This window comes from Triturus cristatus, chromosome 5_1 (genome assembly GCF_964204655.1).
Source record: "Triturus cristatus chromosome 5_1, aTriCri1.1, whole genome shotgun sequence".
Taxonomy (NCBI): Eukaryota; Metazoa; Chordata; class Amphibia; order Caudata; family Salamandridae; genus Triturus; species Triturus cristatus.
In genome coordinates this window covers 127,055,904-127,073,189 of record NC_140587.1, presented here as the reverse complement: position 1 = coordinate 127,073,189, position 17,286 = coordinate 127,055,904, and the positions used below count along the sequence as shown (strand labels likewise).

The following is a 17,286-nucleotide window of genomic DNA, read 5'->3' as shown; positions in this document are numbered from 1 at the left end:
CTACTATCATTCTGTTATGTGTGTATAGTCTTGTTATGGGTATTAGAATTTGGGCAGGTCTTTAAAAATTTTTTCCCTTAGACCCTTCTTCCAGGTGGTAGTTTTGGTGTTTATCTTTGTGCCTAGGTCAGTTGTCATGTGTGCCTTAAATGTTGCTTAGGTCAGTTGTCGTGTGTACCTTGTTGCCTTGGTCAGTTGTCATGTGTACCTTAAATGTTGCTTAGGTCAGTTGTCGTGTGTACCTTGTTTCCTTGGTCAGCTGTCACATGTACTTTGAATGTTGCCTAGTTTCTTATCATAGATGGAACTTTACAGGCTATAAATACAAGACTTGTTTTTTTGTACAGCGCACATCCTGAACTCGGGCATTTGAAGGCCCACTCATGTGTGATAACGAACACAAAGGCAGCTCAGTGAATTTTTTGTTTTTTGCCTAGGATCACACAGTTTGGTCAAGCAGGGAAGCTGGGGTTGAACTTGAACTAGATAGATATATCCTTCTGACATGAAAGGTTAATACTTGGAGGATGAGATTGGAGCGCGGGTGACAGGCAGTATTCACATTTTATATTTGGCAGTTTTACACAGCGTGAACCTTACCCAAGGGCATTACAGCTCTTAACAACAGACACAGACTTCTTTCCGGCACAGGGAGATTTGCCAGGATTCATGAGATGTTCAGCAGAGGTCTGGGTTCAAACCGGATGCTATCTGGCAAATATACCCCCAGATCTACTTTCTTCTGTGAAAGCTCGGCTCGTTTTGAGCTCGAGGTTCCGGGAGGACATCGAGCTGAGCCAGAGCCAAGCTTCTGACTCGAGCTTTCAGTAGCTCAACCACCTCTAGTTTTTTGGGTCTGGCTGTCTTGTTCCTTCTTATTGAACCTCGTCTGCGAGTGAAACTCTCTTAAACCCTAGAGCAAGAAGCGAAACAGTGTGTAAACTGGCGAAAGCAGATATAGATAAACGTTGTCTTTTAATCCTATCTTCAGAGACCCTAAATTGCTTCCCCTCTGTTCTGTTTTCACTGCATTCTGGGACTTGTTGTTTTGGATTTATAACCTGGGGTTACAACTCTATGTACCAGCCTTGAAACATAAACAAGATAGGAGGGGTCATTGGGTTCCCATATGGCTTAAATGGAGATCTGTGGAGATTCCCAAATTAATAAATTGAGTGAATAATTATTCTCATGTGGCTTGGTTCCCTTATCTCTCCAAAAACATAAGGTCCCTGCACCACATAATATCATGCCGCCGTCTACCTCATTCAGTTCTTAACATGTTCACGTTTGCTCAACAGTATGAAGAGGATGAAGTCCAACTCTGAGAAGAACGTATTACAAACCCAGACACCTGTGAGTATTTTCAGCTGTCATTTTTCCTGTGTTGATTACTTGCCCCTTGTTTGCACCCCCCTTTGGCTCACTCTGTAGACTAGTTGCAAAAATGTTTTGATCCCCAAGAAAAATAAGATCTAGTTGTTAAGGCCCTTCCTTTCACCCAGCAAACAGACTATTTTAGGACATTTATTGCACCCTCTTGTGGTCTATTGTGGTAGTGCCATAAGGCAGCTGCCTACAGTGGCCTTAATAAAGCTCGGCTCAGCTACTCTGTTTCACTCCTAAAACAGGTCCTGGCATGGGTAAGTGATGTGTAATTATTAACCTTGTGTGAAGCGCCTGGAAAAAATTAACCATTTCTTTTGTAAATAGCACCTAAAACCCCACTGTGCGCCCAAGTTAGAGACAGACCTATAATCAGAGTAATAAGAATAACTGATAAGGTTTTATGCATTCAGGGAGTTATTTATTTGATTGTTTATTCGTCTACTTTAATGAACAAAAAGCACACCCCCCATAGACTTAAAGACCTAATGTAAAATACGTTTTGTGACTTTTTCAAGAAGTTCATAAACATAGAAGAAAGACCCCCGAATCAGCTGTCTATCACATACATCTTCATTGCATCCAGCAGGAGCTACTGAGGCAGAACTGTGGGTCAATTATTTATTACTGAGTTCACATTTGAATGCAGCACAACTCAGTCCAGACTGGGTGTCAGAGCGCTTTACTGGCCTCCACTCCCTGCAGGCCGAGCCAGCGTTCATTTGTGCGTGGCTAGTGACGTGGTAAATGTTATCTTCTTTTTTCCTACTTTCTGCTGAGATCAGGGCCGTCTTAACAGCATTATAGGCCCCTGGGCAAAGCAGTGCAATGGGCCCTGCCTACAGAACCACTCACAGGAATACAAATGTTTAACGGAAAATTATTGTTAAATTCTGGTCTGCATGGGTCCCCTGTGCTCGTGGGGGTCCCCTGGCAACTGCCCAGTGTGCCCATAAGTTAACCCCTTCGATGCTGCGCAGATTCCGCCGCTGTGCTGACGGAATCTTGCGCGGGTGTGGTCATGACGGAATGGTTCCGTCATGAGCACAGCTCAACCGTGGGTCATGACGGAACCATTCCGTCATGAGCACCGAAGGGGTTAAGACAGCACTGCTTGGAGCTCAGTTTCGGGTCTAATAAAATGCCCCTAGGACATCATAGGTAAACAATGCCAACTGACACAATTTGGGCCCAGTAATTCCTGTCATGCAATCTACAACGTACGATTCCTTTTCACAGGTCTTTAAAGACATTTGCATATTTACATACCTTTGTAAACTAGTTGTTGAGGGTTTTTTTCCCCCTGGGCCCCCACTCTGCCTATTCCTTACATTTGTATTTTACATTTATTGCTGTAGTGTGAGAATACATTTCATGAAAAGGAATATGAAGAAGGGTTGCCAAAAGAAACATGGCAGCCGTGTGTTGTTTAAAGAGCCTGCAAAGGCCTCGTCTTGACACTAAATAGGATTATAAATAAAAAAGTGTGTATTCATTTGTATCGTGACTTTTCTGTCTTTGTTCCCTATAATTATCAGTCATGGATCATTCAGGCAGCCCTAGAACACAATTAAAAGTGCTTTCTATTTATATTTACTGTTCGGAGTAGGCACAGATAAGAGCTGAAAATACGGCTTTAGGTGACTGTTTACTTTTGTACCGTCTGGGACATCAAAATAATGAGCTGACAACCCTAATCATAAGACTGAAAGTTTGTTGCAGGATCAGCACATTATTTATTTCCTCCACCCTGATCCCTGGTTAATGCCATAATAGCAATAGTGGAAGTTATATCTGAAACCCTACGCCACCGTCAATAACATGCTGATTTACTTCAAGTGTCTGGGAATGCACCCTGCATCAGACAACTCACTCCTCATTCTCGCCCCTCACTTTCACGCTCACCCTGCAATGTAGTCACACTGCACTTGCGCTGTTCACCCTGTACCTCACCCTGCAGTAACACAAGCACACTGCTCACCCTGCACTCATGTGACACTTCATTCACTGCTCAATCTGCAATCTCACTCAAACAAGCCCATCAGTAACCATGCATTCATTTGTCCCACTCTGCACTCACATCCGCACCCAAATTCATATGGTCACCTCACTCACCCTGCAGTCACTCCCCTTACCCTACTCTCACAATGTCGCATCACTCACCCTGCACTCACATGGGCACTCCTGCCACCCACACAGTCCAGAGGGTTTATGTGCCTGCTACAAATAATGTGTATCATACAGATCACAGAACTGAGTGTGAGTAAACTATGAGTAGCGCTATAAAAAATGAAATGTTTGTCAGAAAGGTGCTATAGAGAGATGAGGTGCATTGTTGGTGAGAGGTAGTGAGCGAATTCATGGAGAAGGAGGAATTGGGGGAGGGGTGCCAAAAAAGACTGTTGCACCATGGGCAAACAGTGCTAGGGCTATCCCTGGCTGGGAGTGCTAGACCTCTGCCTCCCGCCCACTCCAAAGTTCGGATCTAGATGCGCCCCTGTCGGTAGCAAAGTCCAAAAAAGACTTTCAGATGGGCCGATGCCCTTGAGTACTGTTGAAGGATATAGTTGTCTAAGGCACACGAGCAAGCCAGTGCTTCTCCTCAATTGAAGCAGTAGATTAACACTCTGCATCATAACTGGTTTGCAAAATGAAAATGTTCACTAGAACATGCACATGGACTCCTGGTTACCTGATTATCAGACTAATATTAAAAACAGGATCTTTGATATTTTTACTGTGTTCTGAAATCCTGATTAACATGTTTTCATTGAATGCAGCTCAGTTTTTATATGGGCTGCCCATCACTCAGGCCCTCTGCTGTGCTTACTTTTCAGCCTCCCAGGAACAGGCCCCAGGATAAGCTGCTGGAGATTCTGCTGGTGTTTGCCGAGCAGCACTTCCGGTAAGATGGCGGTGAAAGTTGGGTGCTGCAGACAGGTGGGGAGCGTGAGTGGTGAGTGATATCACAACACTGCAGGTAGCAGGATGCTGTTAATACTGACAGATGGCTAACACCACCAGACTGATGGACAGACTTGTAGAGAGCACCAATACACTAGGGACTGACTATCCCAGAACCACCCAGCACTTCATCCTCATTCATTAATTATAAGACGTGTACTATTCTGTCCTTCGGTGCACCTGACTCATGAAATGCTAAATTAACTATAGTTTTGTTTAAATCTGCAAATTATGCAGCAGATGATAGATTACGTGGAAAATCCATAAGTATGAGGGAAAACAGTGTGGCCCTAGATTCGGGTAATTCCTGTGAGTCTGCCTATAGTTAAAAGTTTGCTCATACACACAACCCTGTGCCTAAATTTCCTTTAGCCTTAGCCCCCGACACAGCGGGCTCTATCGGCCATTAAAGGTCCGCTCCAGTGTTAAAGGACCGGGCCGAAGGCAAGGGCCTTTAACAAGGGAGCGGGTCTTTAATGACCAGTAGAGCCCACTATGGAGGGCTCTAAGGCAGTGCTTAATTTAAGCCTGTGGTTTCCGGTGCTCAGCACCGACACTTAATTGGTTTCCGGTGCTCAGAACTGGCACTTAATTGTCAGCACCACACTAATTTAGAGATTAACAGAACAACGATTCTATATGAATACAATATACATTAAAAATTACTAATACCTGCCTCCGCAGCCATTCCTTTAGCATTGGGGATCTGGAATAATCGAGACTGTCGCACTTGCAGGTGAGGGAGATGGTTACTAGTTCTTTTGACAGCGATGACAGGGGCGATGGGTGGTGCAAGCTGCAGTGGCTTCTTGGTCAGGGCACTGGCGCTTATTATTTTACAAATTTAGCACTGTTGTAAGGCTATTAGAGCATTCCACTATTAGAAGGCAGAATGTTCTAATTTGTAAAACAAAGGCCATCAAGAGCCCAAGGGGATTGAAATCCCTTCTGGCTCTGTGAGGCCTTTGTTCACAGCAATAGCTGTGAACAAACATTGGAATGTTGAAGCTCGGGTCTCTACTGGCCATTAGAAGCCCGGAGCACTCCAGTGTCTTCAGTGGAGCGCTCAATATTTCAATGTTCTAATAACATTTATGAAATGCAGCCGTTGTGAAAACCAGTAGCCCTGTGTAGGGCCAATGTTAAGAAATAGTGGTGTGCCAGATATACTAATAGTTGCGTTCTGATGATGTCATCACTAGCACAAAAAAACCTGTGTAGTGCCACACCAATTGTTGCGCTACAGTGCAAGACTGGGACAATTCCCGCTGTATACACCCATTTTTTGGTCCCTTTCTCACACAGAAATGTCAGCAGATTTTACCTTGTAGGGCATATTGGGAGTGAGGAATCCACTTTCATGATCATTCCTGATTTATCGGGAAACATGGGGTCTTATTTACAAGCTAGTGCGTCACTTTTAATATGGGAAAAAGTGACATACCGTCGGCGCAAGGGGCTTGTAAATAAGCCCCATAATGTTTGGTAAAATTGGGAATTACATGCATACATAAATCGTTTCCCAGTGCCAAATCTATTGGCCCTGACCGTATACTGGGGGCATTCTATAAAAAAAACATGTGTCTCTACCGACAATGATTCTGGTTGTTCTGAAAATGGAGAAACCTTGTCTATTAAACAGTTTAAGACAGCACTTACGGTCATATTTATGAAAGTGTGACGCAGTGCAGCGCAGCAAGTCGCCTTGCTGTGCTGCATTACAGGGAAAGGGCAGAAATGCTCTATATTTGTCATAATACGGCGCATTCCTGCCTTTTGCCAGTGCTTGTGCACAATGTGCTGCCTTGCACCAACGCAGGCACCCTTGCACCGTGCTGCGAGGGTTCCAGCCTTGTAAGGAGGATTGTTTTGTGCAGGAAGGAACACCTTCCTGCACAGAAACAATCCCTTGATGCATTTTCCTCTTTCTATGTTTGCTGCAAAATGCAGCCCACATAGAAAGAGCAGAAATGCACATATTTCTCCTTGTTATGCCTCCCTTGGGAAGACATAGCATTTTTGGCGCATTGCAAGGTCTACCAGTAATGGTAAATCTGGAAATGTGTCAAAATCCATGGGTTTTGCATAGTAACACCCACGCACTACCCATGGAACGCCTCCCTGGGGCAGAGTAACGCAACCCAGTGATTTGCGCTGCGTTGCGTTACTCTGGATTTTCAAACCACGCAGGGCCACGCAAGGTGGCCCTGCGTGACTTCATAAATTGCATTTCAAGGGTAGCGTCGCAACTGCATCACGCAAAGTGGTGCAAAAGCGGCACAACCCTTGATAAATATGGCCCACAGTCTCTTGAAAAGTATGCAGGAACATATATAACTTGTACAATATCAACATATACAGAGAACGCTGAGATCAGGGAGACATATCAAGTGCTGCAAAGAGTATGTCATATAAAGTACACTTAAATAGCACCATTTTTATGTAATATTTATTTATTAGGCAACTGCATGATTTATTCCTCGGTGCTGAATATATACAGTTACTGCTTAATACATTTCACGCAATGCAGAGCAGAACGCAAAGTTGCTGCGGTGCGTTGCATGAAAGGGAGATGCAGAAATATCTACTAAGATATGGTGCATTTCTGCTCTCTTCCAGCGCTGGCGCACTGTGTGCTGCTTAGCGCCAGTGCAGGTACCTTTGCGCCAGGGTGCCAGGGTGCCTGTGATGCATGCAGGGTTACTTGTTTTGAGCAGGGAAGGACACCTTTCTGCACAAACACAATCCGTAGAGGCAAACTCCTCTTTTTGTGCTTGCTGCAGGATGCAGCACACACAAAGAGTAAAAACAAGGAAAAGTAAACATATATCTCCTCGTTACGCCTCACTGAGGAAGGCGCCGTATTTTGATGCATTTCCAGGTTTACTATCTTTAGTAAATCAAGGAATGCGCCAAAATCCATGGGTTGATGCATCGAAACGCAGATACTCTACCATAGAACACCTTCCCAAAATCTTCCCCGTAATACTTCAAATAAAGCACACTGTATGATGCACTTTATCATAGCACTCAATATAAAAAAATTTTTTTATTTTGCAACACTTTTTCTGTTCTGCAAGTGATTAAAGTTCTACACCCTGTGAATAGAATATAGGGGTGCATTGTGCAAATTGGACCCCGTCTCTTAAAGAATTTGTGGTTGAACTCTTTTAAGGCACTTGTGAGAATGCTTACTTCCATTAACAACTGCAGATGTCTAAGTAAATTAAACCAAGGTTACATTTTCTAGGTCTGTCACTCAATTCGGGGAAGGCTGGAGTCTCTCAGAAAAGCACACCTGGGGACGCGGGTTTCGGAGGAATGTCGGTAGCTCTGGGATTTCCATGATGCTTTCATTTTTACAATAAGATGTGTGGTGATGAGTGTTGCCCTCCAGAACACTTCTCAATATTATCTCTGCTGGATGAATTTGTACCCAAAGAACTAACCCTTCTTCTGCTTCTAGGAACCCAGAGAGAGTCTGCAGATCAACAGTGAAATTCACAAAGGTGAGAACATTAGGGTCAGAGGTCATGGTCTTGTTGAAATTACCTTACAAATAGCCTGGGTCGAAGGAAGGTCCTTTAACCAGAAGCTGCTCTGCATTTGTTGTGTCAATAATTGAGAACTGATCATCACGGCTCTGATCACCGAGGTTTGGAACAGGAGCATGAGAGACAATTAATGATTTAACTTCATCAAAATATAGGACCAATAAATCGGCAATACTACCAATAATGCAGAGGATATAGCACATAGAATCCTACCACTCATAATTAGATTTTAGTTAATTGTTGTTATAATTTTATAATTGGTGTTGTAATATTTTTGCAATTGCAATTGTTGAAATAATTGTCCATAATGAGTTGTTTGTACAGATGTTTATTTCATAAATCTCAAAGCAATAGTTTGCCAAGTGTTACAATTCTCCAACTCGGTTGCTTTAATCCACTGGGCCATGCCACCTTCCTAGACAATAGAGGCCTGGTTTTGAGTCAAGAGGTCATTGAATAGCCTCAATTTTCTGATGTTAATTCCAAGTAGAATCTACTGGCTGAATTCCCTCCCCAGGGGTGAATGATGACATGAATTGAGTCAGTGAATTCCCCTGAAGATCTTGAACCCTCTCCAGCGGTTGGAAAAGTGTCATTACAAACCTGCTCTAAATTCAGTGGCGGCTGGTGGATTTTGAAAGTGGTGTTGCGAAAAATGTTGTACCCTAATGTAATAAGAGAGAGAGTGAGGCGAGCGAGCCCGTACTGCAAAAGAAGGGTGTGGGGGGGGTTCTCCCCCTGCAAGAAATTGTATGAAAAAAATGGATTTAAATGGTGGGTTTTACACCTCATATTTACTGCAAATTGTTGATAAAAGGGGGATCCAAATGTAGCATTCTGAAGCACAAGTGTGAAGAAAACATTAGAATCAAATCAAAAATGTGCCCAATCCTCAAACTGGTCTGCTTGCAAAATGACCCCAAGCCAAGCACATACAACCAACGGAAAAAGGCCCTCTAAACGTTTCCCACCTGTAACACATCTCTGAACCACCTATGTTTTCATTGTATATAATAATGAAACTGCTGCAGTTTGTTCTTATTTATCTTATGCAACTTACAACCATTGACAAAACCTATAGTCCTGGCTGGTTCTAGGTTTAATGTCACTCGTATTATATATCTGGAGGCAATGACAGAAGAAGCACAATACCAGTGGGGCAGCACGCTATGCCAAGTACAGATTTTTAGCTTAACAGTCCATGAACCAGTGAAACACACAAGTGCAGATGTAAACACTCTACCCCATAGAACTTAAAATAACTTAGGGACAATAAGTAAACCGTTTGCAAACTAAAATGAAAATGAAAGAAAAGCAGATCACCAAGGATGTCGCACTAAAATCTCTTTTCTCAAAACACAGACAATTCATCACATCAGCCCAAGCCAGAGGCTACACTAATGCAATCAATGTAACCCCTGGGCTGCCAAAAAGAGCAATAAATTCGTCACATAGTCTCAGACTTTGTTGAAATTGAAAAGGTGCACATTACTTATTTTAGCAAAAAGCTGAGAAGGGAACAGACCAGAGTGCAAAGGTGTCTGTGTGCAGGGGAGGATTGGTTATGTGTAGGAAGGTGTCCCTTACTGCACATAAACAATCCTAGAAATGCCATCCTGTCACTTCCATGCGTGCCGATTCATGCAGCACACATAAAAGTTACAAAATGGAATTTTTTTAAAAAACCACACCACAACACCCACTGCCCACCCCTTTCACGCTAACCATAGCATGAAAGGGTGCCTTATGTACAAGGCAGCGTTAAGCCACGTTTAGTGGCTTAACGCTGCCTTGTACATAAGGCGCAACCCTTATCGCCATGACAACGTCCGTAAAAGTGAAGCTGTGGTGTCGATAGGGGCTTGTACATATGCCCCACTGTGTGTTGAGTGACAAAATGGAGTCAGTAGAGCCCTGTGCTATTTCACGCCGATACTAGAACAATGGTCATGACGTCAGGAAATGCAGTGTGCTGTGTGCCTTCCTATGCTTATTTATCAGTCCCAGCTGTCATATCTGTTTTAAAGGCGTTGCAGTGTTTCTAAGGTCTGTCCCTTTTTCCTCTGTTAACACAGAAGCTTATTTGGGAACCCCTGCTGCCTCATTCGGACCCAGAAGTGGATCGTATGGCCCTGGAGTGCTTCCAAGGTGAGAAGGGTCTTTTCTCTCAGGGGGCGTGCTTTCTATCACAAGACGACATATACAACCCCCTTGCACTGCCAGTACGTCACTTTTTCACATTTTAAAAGTGACGCACCGGCAGCGCAAGGGGCTTGTAAATAAGCCCCTATGGGTCTCATTTATGAAGCCCTTTGTGCTGCCGGAACGTCATTTTTTGTGACGCTCCGGTGTCTAAGGAGCCTGCTCCATATTTACCAGGCAGCACTAAGCCACTATTTTTGGCTTAATGCTGCCTCCTAAATATCGTTCCCTTTAACACAGTGTTCTGCGTTAAAGGGGCGTGCAATAGGTGTTGATGAGGGCATTCCCGGCAAAATCCATGGCTTTTTGAGACGGCCCAAGATTTAAGAGATATCCTAACTCTGAGGCAGCACCAAAAATGTACGCCTACCCGGGGGAGGTGCAAGGCAGCACACAGAGAAAGAGGCAAAAGCCTTTGATGGTTGTTTTTGTGCAGGAAGGTTTCTCTTCCTGTACAAAAATAATCATACCTGCAATGCAGGCACCCTTGCACCAAGGTGCAATAATGGGGCCTGCGTTGGCGCATGGCAGCCCATTGTGGGCCAGTGCAGGGAAAAAAAAGGACAGGATTGCGGCGTATCTCAAAGATACGGTGCATTCCTGCCATTTTCTTTTGCCGCAGGGCAGCGCAGTAGGAAGGCTTGCGGTGGTGCCCTAAGGCAAAACCCCATAAATCAGGCCTTAGTCTTATGACCGCTATGGGAGACCAAGTCCTTGCTCTGATTGTTCTTCCATTAAATGCTGACACTCTTTACCCGCAACCCATAGGTTGCGCAAGTTACTTACCAAACATGCTCTGCTAGCACTGATTGTCATCACTGGTATCTCTGCATGTACCTTCCTTCAAATAGGTAGACAACACTTTCTCACTGATTCACCTGTCCCATCACCACTGCCGCTGATGTACTTACCATAAAACCAAAGGTCAGATGAGACCAAACGAAGAGTCCTTGGGAAGCCAGGACAGTCCGGACAGGCACGAAACGTGTTAACTCCCCCGATTTAGGAGGGAGACTCATGCTTTTGCGAGCTAAAAAGGAAGTTATTTCAGCTTCCTCCCACCTAAACCCCCCTCTAATGCAACTCAGGGCCAGATGCATCTAAGGGTGTATGGGAAAATGTGTTTATGCATATGGCCCTAAATGGGGTATTTAAAATAGGGCAGTATGAGACCCCCCCCACAGTTCTCTATGACTAATCAGTGCGCTCCGATTGAGATTGAGATACGAGAAAATGTGCAATAACAACAAATTATTTTGAGGCCTAGTTATGTCAACTTTAATTGGATTGTTATGTCAAATACAGCTCAATTATATTATTTGTGGCTCGATTCAGTTGAATTCATTTACATTTTATTCTTGATTCTAAATCAGAGAAAAACACAAAGAAGGAACACACAACTAAGGCAAAAACAATGTACATTCCTAAATTAGAATACAGAACACAGAAAGATAAACCAACATTACCAAGTCATGGATTTATGAGAATAAATTGCATAACGCATATGTGGTGTACAAAATGAAGCTGAGGTAAAAGTTGTTTTAAAAACAGCTTAGCATAAACATCATAAAACTCACCGAAAAATATCAAATGCAACATAGAATGCGAGGACACCCCGTCTCAAGGGCACAAAACATTAGAGACATTGTCGCACCCCGAGGGGAAGCAGAGAAGACGCCATATGGTCCCAGTTCTGAAACGAACCAACAAAGACCTTTCCCAAGAGTTCCAAAGGCCCAGTTCCTGATGACCCTATTACATTGATATAAGCTTCCGCCATGCTTTAGACACTCTGCTCTCTCAGGCAAAGCTCCTGAGAGTTATTTGAACTCATTCATGCTAACTTACCGCCCTTTATTTATTATTCTAAATTCACTCCTACAGTAGCTGCACACTCTACCGACTGGGGGGGGGGGGGGGCTCAGTCTCACATGAAAGGTGCAGTGAACTCACTGTCTTAATCAGAAACTGACAGTGGTGTTTATGGCATTCAGTATTTATAGTAACACAACGATTACTCATTGCTTGCTAATGCACATCAATATAATTTAATGTTTATGCATTAATGTTCGTATCGAGGGGAGGTATTATGTCATTTTGTTTCACATGTTCATTTCTGTCGCATCTACACAAGGAACATAAAAAAGAAATACAGAGAAAAAAAAAACTATTTAAAAAACAATGACTGCAAATCATATAGTCTTGACAAGCTATCTTGCTAAGATCTCTTGGGAAGGTACACACGTATAGAACTGCACAGAAATGCAGTGGGGTAGTTTGTCATTTGCGGAGTCGTTTGAGGCAGTTTTACCACAAGACTTAAAAAAATCATCAAATGGGAATTGGTGATCAGCTCTTCAAATGGATTGACAGCTGGTCGAAAGCATGGTGCCTAAGGGTAGAGATACAAGGCACAACGTCTGAGTGTTGTGAGGTGTCCAGTGGCGTCCTAGAAGTCCCGCCCCCTTCATTCACTGTCTTTTTATCAAAGACATAAATGCTTTGGAGATGATACAAGAGGTTTCCATCTGATGATGATGAACAAAACCAAGTATGATGGTAGATGAGAAGTTGGATTACTAATATTTCAAAGAGATCAGGGCACCCGCAAGTTTCACAAGACAAGTAAAAGAAATATCAGGTGCGTGGTGATGGTTGTAGGCCACATACTGCACGAAGAAAGACCAAACTGAACCGGGGCCCTTGACCTGACCTAAACTGAAGGTCAGAAGGAACCCCTGCCCCATTGGGACCTTTGTTGGGTTCGAGTATAGATGCTTTTTGAGTCAGGTCAGAGGGAACGCCTGCCCTCAAAGGGCCTACGTTGGACCCAGCTATGGGTGCACTGTTTTTGGGTCATATAGAATGTCTGCCCCCTAGGCGTCGATAGCCTATTACGATCTAGAAATGCGTACGTAAGCACCAGTTGGGTCTTAAATCTGGGCAACAGTGTGAGTGGACCAAGGGAGCTCCTCCAAAGACGTGTGACACAGGATACATTCAGGCTGGTAAGATCCCTAAGGTGATGCAGGGTTTTGGAGATCTTGGGGGTCCCCTTCGCATGTGTAAAAGGGAACAAGTCGATATGTAGGTTTACATCCACAGGAGGAGTTCCACCATGCTCAAACTATAATGTAATGGGCGATTAAAGCTTTAGCTCAAAAATGTGAAGCTACTAACAATGGTTAATGTTACTTTTGCTACTTTTTTAGCTCTGCTGTGCTTCACGGGGGACAGCCCGTGCCTTCCCAATATGGAGGTGCCTCTTGTCCACTCGATTCTTCAGGTAAGTCATTTTCCTTTTTATTTTTTTTAATCGCCGTCGTAGGTAAGACACGACAATACAGCAATACAGTTCCATCAATTGGCAATACAAAAGTTAAGAATTATAACAGTCGGGAGGGTGTAACTGGATGAATCAAATAAAGAAGATAGTGACTATGGAGATGACTGGTCGTGACCAGAATGTAATCACCTGAGACATCCCTATAATGGATGCCATAGTTTCCTGAGCCGAGCGCGTCGCTCATCATTTTCCATGATCAGGCACTCGAGGAGGCCGGTGTTGATAAATTCATGCCACCAGAGCAGAGGGTTGGGAGCCTGGGTCAGTAGCCAACGACGAGCCAGGATCAGTCGAGCTAGAGCAAAAGCAAAAAAATACCACTTGAGTGCTGGATACAAGAGGTGTATGGCCCAAAACAATGAGCTAAGGGTCCTACCTCACAGTGATCCCACAGAGCAGACTCAGCTTGCCAAAGACAGTCTGTCAATAATAAGAAATAGCAGGACAGGAGGCAAAAATATGGACTGAATCTGCCCGGTCACAGGAACATCAAAAAGGCTTAGAGATTTATGTGTCTCATTTCATCAGAGGTGACTTGAACCCTGAGATGTCGGCTCAGCTTCTCTGCTGCAATCTGAAAGATGTCAGACCGTCGTTGGCCTCCTGCCACCAGGATCATTATATAAGCCCGGCTAATGCCTTTCATAGGTGGGCCGTGCCACAAATATCCGAGCCAGCTGACCTCCTCCACCTTCAGACCTGTGACAAAGTGCTGGATTTGCAGGTAACGGAAAAAACCCAAGCGGGGAGGAGGGAATCTCGGGGAGGGTGTCTTGAAGGAGAGCAAACACTTGCCTTCGTAAAAAGTGCCCATTGTAAATAGATGGGATGCCTGCAAGCAATCTATAAACCTTTTGTGCACTTGTCGAAGAAAATTAGGATTATAGCACAGATAAGAACTCATAAAATAATGAAATCCGCGGAATTCGCATTTAAAAAAAAGCCAAAAATATAGTCAAAGACCCTCAGTGTGTTAAATCAAGTGCTCTTAAAGTAGACTGTGTTAATGATGCCGTTATGTGGGTGATATCTGCCCCCCAAGGGAGATACTCTGGGAACAGACGTCCTAACCCTCACAGTTCACACCCCAACACTTTAACTAGTCGGGACATGATCGCCGCTAGAAAGTATACTCGTAAATCGGGTAAGGAGAGTCCACCCTCTAATCGTAGCCTCTGCTGCAATTTTATATTGGCCCTGGGCTTTTTATACCCCCAGATTGATTTTTGCCAGGAGGCTTCAATCTGTGTAAAAAAAAGTTCACTAGATACAGGGGTATACACTGAAATAGATATAGGTAGCGAGGCAGGATGAGCATTTAAATTAGATTGCAAAATCCAATTACACCAATATATAAGCAATGCCACTTACTAAATATCTCCAAAGTTCTTCTAGAGAGTGCACCATAGTTGAGCTTGATCACATCTTCCATTTTCAGGGAGACTTCAACCCCCAAGTAAGTCGCTGATTTGACCCATCGCCTGTCATCCTGGGAAGGAATAGTGTTTGCTAAAACCAGAGTTTTGTCGAGGTTAAGTTTGTAACCAGATATAGCCCCATACTCACTTGCCATTTTTTTGACAGCTGCTAATGAGTCTTCCGGGGCAGAAGTCAGAATAGTAAGATCATCTGCATTGGCAGGCACCCTGAGTTTGAGTTGATAAATCTTCAGCTGAGCGATGTCCTTTGAGCTCTTCAGGGCTTGAATGTAAGGTTCAATATAGAGTGCAAATGGCAGAGGTGAAAGTGGACATCCCTGACGGGTACCATACCACAACTGATCTGAATTATTTAAGTCGAGAAACCTAAACAGAGAACTCTAGCGGTAAAATTCGGGTGAAGCTGTTGAACCTGAGCAATATACCTCAATCCAAACCCTGATACCACCATAGAGGCCCAGAGAAAAGTCAGGAGACCCAGCTGAATGCCTTTTCGGCGTCTAACATTATCAGTCTGACTGTGATTCCCTAAACGCAGTTTGTCTCTAGGGCAGTGATAACAGTATTAACATGGGCAGTACTATCCTGCCCCAGAAGGAAACCATGTTGGTTCTCATTGACAAGATCTGAGATGACCGTTGGAAGCCTATTAGCCAATATCCGGGTATAAATCTTGGAGTCAGCATTAATCAATGATATAGGTCGACATAAGCCACAGAGAAAGGGATCTTTCCATTTCTTAGGGAAGATGACAATGCTGGTCTCCGTCCATGAATCGGGAACCTGTCCAAATAACTCAAAAGAGTTGAATAGTTCACAGACGACTGGGACTAAAACATGCGTTCGTCTAACAGAAAATCCCTGCGGAAGTTGATCAGGGCCACAGACCTTACCTCGTGCCAGCTGGCCAATTGCGACTTCTACTTCAGAGGCTAATATTAGGTATTCTAGCCTATGCTGCTGTGAGATAGAAAGTTTACGATGGTGGTCAGCCCGGAGAAACTGATCACTTCCCTCCATTGATGGGGCCAGTTCCTCGTTGCAGAGGTTCTGATAGAAGCTGCAGAACTCCTCTCGAACAAGAGTTGGATCAGTCGTAACAGATGCACTGGCCCAATCTTGAACCCAAAAAGAAATTAGTTGTCCCATTTTGTTACTGTTTTCAAAAAACTTTAATTGTTTGGCCTGAGCTTTCTTAATTGCATTGTCAAGCATGAATTCCCGGAGGAACGCTTGAGCTATCCTAAACGAATTCATCAAAGATGCATAGGATCCCAGAGGAAGGAGAAAAAATGTATTGTAGGCTTCTCCAACCAGTAGCTTGGGAGGAGACCAGCCCACTAAAGTAGAAGCTAATGCTTACTTGAATTAATATGTGTTTCACAGAATTGAAAAGTGTGCGTTCGAGATAAAAATGTGTATTTTCAGAACTCATACGCTTAGCTGATGTTTTGAGACAAATGGCTGGATTCAAAATTATATTTAAAACAGATATATGAGTGATAGATCATGAGGCATGGGGTGACGTAACTAAAATGATTACCTTGGTGCTAGAGGCAATGAATCCATGGCTGTCATGCATCAACCCTGTATTTGCATTCCAAATTCATAATGCCATTTTCACATTACTGATGACAACATTTCCTGAAGCACTGAGGTAACCACTGATGGTAATCTTGTCTGGCATGCTCACTGTTAGTGTAGAAGCCTAAAACAAATAATGCCAAACAAATAATAACAGCACTCTGTCAGCACACAAGATGCATAGATTTTAATCTAGATCAACAAGGCAATACGTGAAGCATGGAGACAGACAGCAAAGCCACTAGGAGTCCAAAGAGGGGAAGTCTTTCACAGCTTTTATTGATACAAACCACAAAAGGAAGAGCGTCATTAGCATGCAATACAGGTCACGCATAGAACATTTAGTCCAATCAAAAGAGGCATAAGCTGCGTGATACCTTTTATGGGCTAAGATATACTGTTGCTGCCCACGTGTCTAGTGTACGTGACACTTTGGGACCACCCAGGCTAATGCGATGTATCAGCCTCGGTACCTTTCAATAGAAGCGATTGCAATATCTAGTCCAACGATGAGCACGTACTTGGATACTGCCAGATATGTTATGCTCAAGCGCTTGTGGCTAAGCTAGCATAATGTGCTGTTCGAACGTGGTTCTTGAGCCTTGCATTGCAAAAGCAGCTTCTTTCAGAGCCATTGAAAACTACAGGCATTTGTCTAATACTTATGTGTCAACTTCGTGCAGGCCTGTAGATTAGGTTTTTGGTATCAAATTATAAAGCAGTTTCTACATTAGCACATTAGTAGCTCGGTATTATTTTCATTGAACATAAGTAGCTCTTATTACAGAAAAGGTTGGAGCCCCATGCCTTA

At 43.6% G+C, this 17,286-nt stretch overlaps 1 protein-coding gene across 3 annotated transcripts in view; it reads left to right on the top strand.

Moving 5' to 3' along the window:
• Positions 1-17,286, top strand: part of LOC146830366 (uncharacterized) — a 138,765-nt gene that overhangs the window by 14,212 nt on the left and 107,267 nt on the right. For all 3 annotated transcript variants that reach the window (XR_014961421.1, XM_085604555.1, XM_085604556.1), the window contains exons 2-6: positions 1,302-1,356; positions 4,224-4,291; positions 7,817-7,859; positions 9,980-10,052; positions 13,319-13,392. Coding sequence is in view for 2 of the 3 variants with exons in the window: in XM_085604555.1 (XP_085460681.1) it covers positions 1,302-1,356; positions 4,224-4,291; positions 7,817-7,859; positions 9,980-10,052; positions 13,319-13,392 (313 nt within the window). In the remaining variant the exon portion in view is untranslated. The remainder of the gene's footprint in view (positions 1-1,301; positions 1,357-4,223; positions 4,292-7,816; positions 7,860-9,979; positions 10,053-13,318; positions 13,393-17,286) is intronic.